General features: G+C 49.2%; 1 protein-coding gene across 1 annotated transcript; it reads right to left on the bottom strand.

The window, feature by feature from the left end:
- Positions 1–1,216: 1,216 nt before the first annotated feature.
- LOC123133649 (pollen allergen Phl p 5b-like) lies at positions 1,217–2,808 on the bottom strand. Its single transcript, XM_044553089.1, has one exon. The coding sequence runs from the start codon at positions 2,679–2,681 to the stop codon at positions 1,425–1,427; it is 1,257 nt and encodes a 418-aa protein (XP_044409024.1). The 5' UTR covers positions 2,682–2,808; the 3' UTR covers positions 1,217–1,424.
- Positions 2,809–4,108: the final 1,300 nt, after the last annotated feature.

The following is a 4,108-nucleotide window of genomic DNA, read 5'->3' as shown; positions in this document are numbered from 1 at the left end:
GAACCGGTACTAAAGGTCTCAACCCCATTAGTACTGGTTCGTGCCACGAACCGGTACTAATGGACATCGCACACTTTAGTACCGGTTCGTGGCACCAACCGGGACTAAAGGTCCCATTTGAACCGGGAGTAATGCCTGTACGGTGCCCTCGCCACTCGAACCGGGACTAATGCTCATTAGTCCCGGTTCGTAAGGGCATGTACAATGGTTGATAAGATAGTTTTATCTTAAGTTTTGCATGTAAATTGGAGATGACAAAAAACATGTCTACAATGGATCATCTCTTAGCCTTATCTTCAATAATCCGTTGCTCCTAAAAACATGGTGAGACAAATTGTGCTAAGAGATCATCTCTAGACTTCTCTTAAATAAGATAAGACAAGGCTTCTCTTATGATTTCTCTCTCCTCCACCTCATTATTTATCCTACATGGCGATCTTAAGATAGAACCATTGTACATGCCCTAATGCAACCGGGATTAATGCTCTTTTTCTGGCCGAACGAAAGCCCTATTTTCTACTAGTGTGATATGGTAGTTGGATGATTTCATCCATAGTATAATATCAATCAATCAAGTTCTTTTAGTAGGAACAACTCCAAGTGGCTACAAGTGTACCCAAATCATAGTCACCACGCACCTACTTCAGTGACATGAGAGTTGGGGTTTGAAGAATCAAGCAAAGTAATATCGTAAAATCAGGTTTGATCTACTCATTAAAGGCGGAAAAAAGGACCATTAGAAAAAAAAACAAGTGACATCAGACTACAGGTACAATTGTTGCATAGTGACGGAACGTGCCCCTCTTGGAGAATAGCTTCATGGCTGAAGAGGCCTCGAACAGAGCGAAAAGGCCAAAAAACAATGTACATTTATTTAAGCAATGTAACTACACCTAAGTAGCCCTCAATGCATACATCAATATTATATCGTTAGCTGTAAATGTGATTTTCTTTCGAAGGCATCATATTAAATTTCAAATTTGCAATTATCATTACATAATCCATGCATGGCACGTATTGTCGAACTAAATTTTGTTACATTTTATGGTATACTATGTTGGTTTAACCACGCAGAAAAACAAATACTCAAATGCCAACAAATGGTTCTCTAAAATACATAAATAGTAAATAATTAATATCTAGCCGCGCAAATGCGCGGGTGAACCCGCTAGTTTCTTTTGAATATAGCTGAAAAATAAACCAGTTCAACTATATATATTAGCATAACTGAAGATTTATCACGGCTCACAGGGCCTTATCCTGACTTATCAGGGGGATTGCATATTATCCATCCATGCAATGCACCACCACATAAATGCTAGAGAAAAATTACAAAAGGAATTATTAATGCAATGGCACTGTGTCGATCGCGCCGCTAAATGCATGAAGGAAGGGAAAGGGAAAAGCTAGCTAGCGCCAGCAGCTCACAGATTGTAGCCGCCTGCGGCAGCAGGCTTGGTCGCGGCATCGGCGGAGTCCTTGTAGCCGGCTTTGCCATCTGCGGGCTTGGTAGCCGCTTCCGCAGCGGGCTCGGCAGCGGCATCGGCTGCGGGCTTGGCAGCGGACTTGGTGGCGGATTCTGCTGCGGGCTCGGGAGCGGCTTCGGCCTTGGCCTTGTAACCGGATTCAGCAGCCGCGGGCTTGGAAGCGGCATCGGCAGCAGGCGCGGTTGCGGCTTCGGCAGCGGGCGCGGCAGCGGGCTCGGCAGCGGATTTATGGGCGGCCTTGTAGTCGGATTCGGCAGCTGGCGCGGCAGCGGATTTGTCGGCGGCCTTGTAGCCGGATTCGGCAGCTGCAGTCTTGGTACCGGCTTCTGCGACGGGCGCGGCAGCAGTTTCCGCGCCATCCTTGGTGGCGTTGGCAATGGTGGTGATGGTCTTCGCCAAGGCGTCCGCGACGTCGGTGTCCTTAGTTTCGGTCTTGGAGGCGGAGGAGGAGGCGGCGGCCTTTTTGACCTCCGCGTCAAGGTCGGACATCATCTGCTGATCGTAGGCGGGGCCCATCTGCTCCTTCATGAACTTGTTGAGGGCGGCTTGGAACACGAGGATCCTGTCGGCTTTCGGAGCTTCTTTGGCAGCAGCGGAGGCTGCCTTGATGACCGTGTCGAGCTTCTTGATGACCTGCGTCGCGCCGGATGCGGCCTTCACGCCTCCGGCAACCACCTCCTCCATGGCCGGCTTGATGGCGTGGGCGTCCAGGGTGGCGGAAATGAAGCGGAGGGCCTCTGTGAGGGTGAGAAACAACATGGCGAACTTTTCCTTCGCCGTGGCGGCGCCGGCGGCGGAGTTGTACGCTATCTTGAAGGCGCGGTCGATCATGGCCATGAATTTGGCGCTCATGCCGGCGAGGCACTGCTTGATCTCCTTGTTGAAGGTGGCGTCGAAAACAGAAAACTTGTCCTCTTGCTCCGCCACGTTGGCCGCTTCCACAGCCTTCTTGTACGCTTGGTTCATCTTCTCGATGAACTTCTGCTCGACCGTCGTCGCCTTCCCCTCCCCGGGCGCCGTCTTAGTGCCATCGGCGGCGGGCTGCTCGGCCGGCGTAGTGTCACTGTAGCCCGCCGCGGCCTTGTCGGGCGTTCCCCCCTCGGCGGGAGTGCTGGCGGCGGAATCGGTCGGGGTCGCCGCCTCGGCGGGCGTGCTGGCGGCGGCGTCGGTCGGTGTCCCCCCCTCAGCGGGCATGCTGGCAGCGGCATCGGTCGGTGTCGCCGCCTGGGCGGGCGTGCTGGCTGAGGACTCGGCCGGTGTAGAGTCAGTGTAGCCTCCCGCCTTCTTGGCGGGCGTCGCCGCATCGGCAGGCGTGCTGGCGGAGGGCAACGAGAGAGCTTCGCGCGCGAGCCGCGACCATGACCACGAGAGGTTGCCAGGTGGGTGACCGAGAGGCCATGAGCACCAGAGTTTCGCGCGATCGAGGACCGGTTGATGGTACTTGCATGAGGCCATGCACCAACAGCTCCTCGCGCCTACCGCTCGCCCGCTCGCTCGTCGCCACCATCTTCTTCCAATTACTTTCTGGACTTAGACTAACTCTATATATAGGATTAATTAAGACTTTGTCAGTTCCAATTACCTTTTTTTAGGGTCAACAAGATTACTTTCTTGATCGATTTGCAAGCTTATACGTGGTAAGCAATCCAAATTATTTATGAAAAAAAAAAGATTTGCAAGCTTATACAGGAATAACAAAAATGCCATGAGCGTTTAATAGCCATCAGGTTAAAACAAAAAAATTCATGCCGAGCGGCGTCGCACGCAGCATTAGAAGTCGCGACCTACGAGAACCAGTTTTGTTTCAATTACGTGTTAAACAGAATACATTTTTTTAGACTATCAAATATGATACATTTTGATGCGATTTTTTCTTGAACTTAATTTCAGGCAGAAAAAATCCAAGAAAACTGAGATTTTCCGAGAGAAACCTGTTTTCCTGCCCCCATCAAAAGAAAAAAACAGAAACAAAAAAAAAACTTGGTCGGCACACATGATGTCCCTCCTCTAACGACTAACCTTTATTACCTACTCCCTCTGTTCGGAATTATTTGTCTCGAAAATGAATGTATCTAGAATTAAAATACATCTAGATACATCTATTTGCGAGACAAGTAATTTCAAACCGAGGGAAGAGTAACCAATAATATATACAGGAATAATGTTGGCATCATGCCGCTGGACCCAGCCAAATATGACAACCCTGATCTAACGAGAAAGAATGCCTAGCCATATTCTCTTTTTACCGATTACTACTCGACCAAACTGCGGAACGACACATGCCCAAAAGGCAAGAATGCAAGGCACGTTGGCCAATGACATTGGGGTGGATATGCAGTTGCCCAAGCTTGTCTATGAATGCATCTTGTGTCCCCTCGTGGGTTTTGGAAGATTAATGACAAAATGGTTACAAGACTACTGAGTTTGCGAGTATACACATGGAAAACCCACGTGAGGATTTTGTCTTGACCTGTGGGTTATGGCCCCTAAAATTTTTATGATAACATTGAATTTTTTTTGTTGCCTTTTGAAGAATGCGTGTGCTCAATCAAACTCATCTAAAATTGCGAGTGAACACATGGAAATCTCCTTCCAGGCCAGATTTCTAGCAGTCGGCTCAA

This window comes from Triticum aestivum, chromosome 6B, assembly GCF_018294505.1.
Source record: "Triticum aestivum cultivar Chinese Spring chromosome 6B, IWGSC CS RefSeq v2.1, whole genome shotgun sequence".
In the NCBI taxonomy this organism is placed as follows: Eukaryota; Viridiplantae; Streptophyta; class Magnoliopsida; order Poales; family Poaceae; genus Triticum; species Triticum aestivum.
Note: the sequence above shows the minus strand (reverse complement) of the source record. Positions and strands in the feature narration are given on the sequence as shown.

Bases quoted from the DNA above. Each gene is read 5' to 3' on its own strand.
- LOC123133649 (XM_044553089.1), bottom strand. From the start codon at position 2,681: ATGCCCGCTGAGGGGGGGACACCGACCGACGCCGCCGCCAGCACGCCC.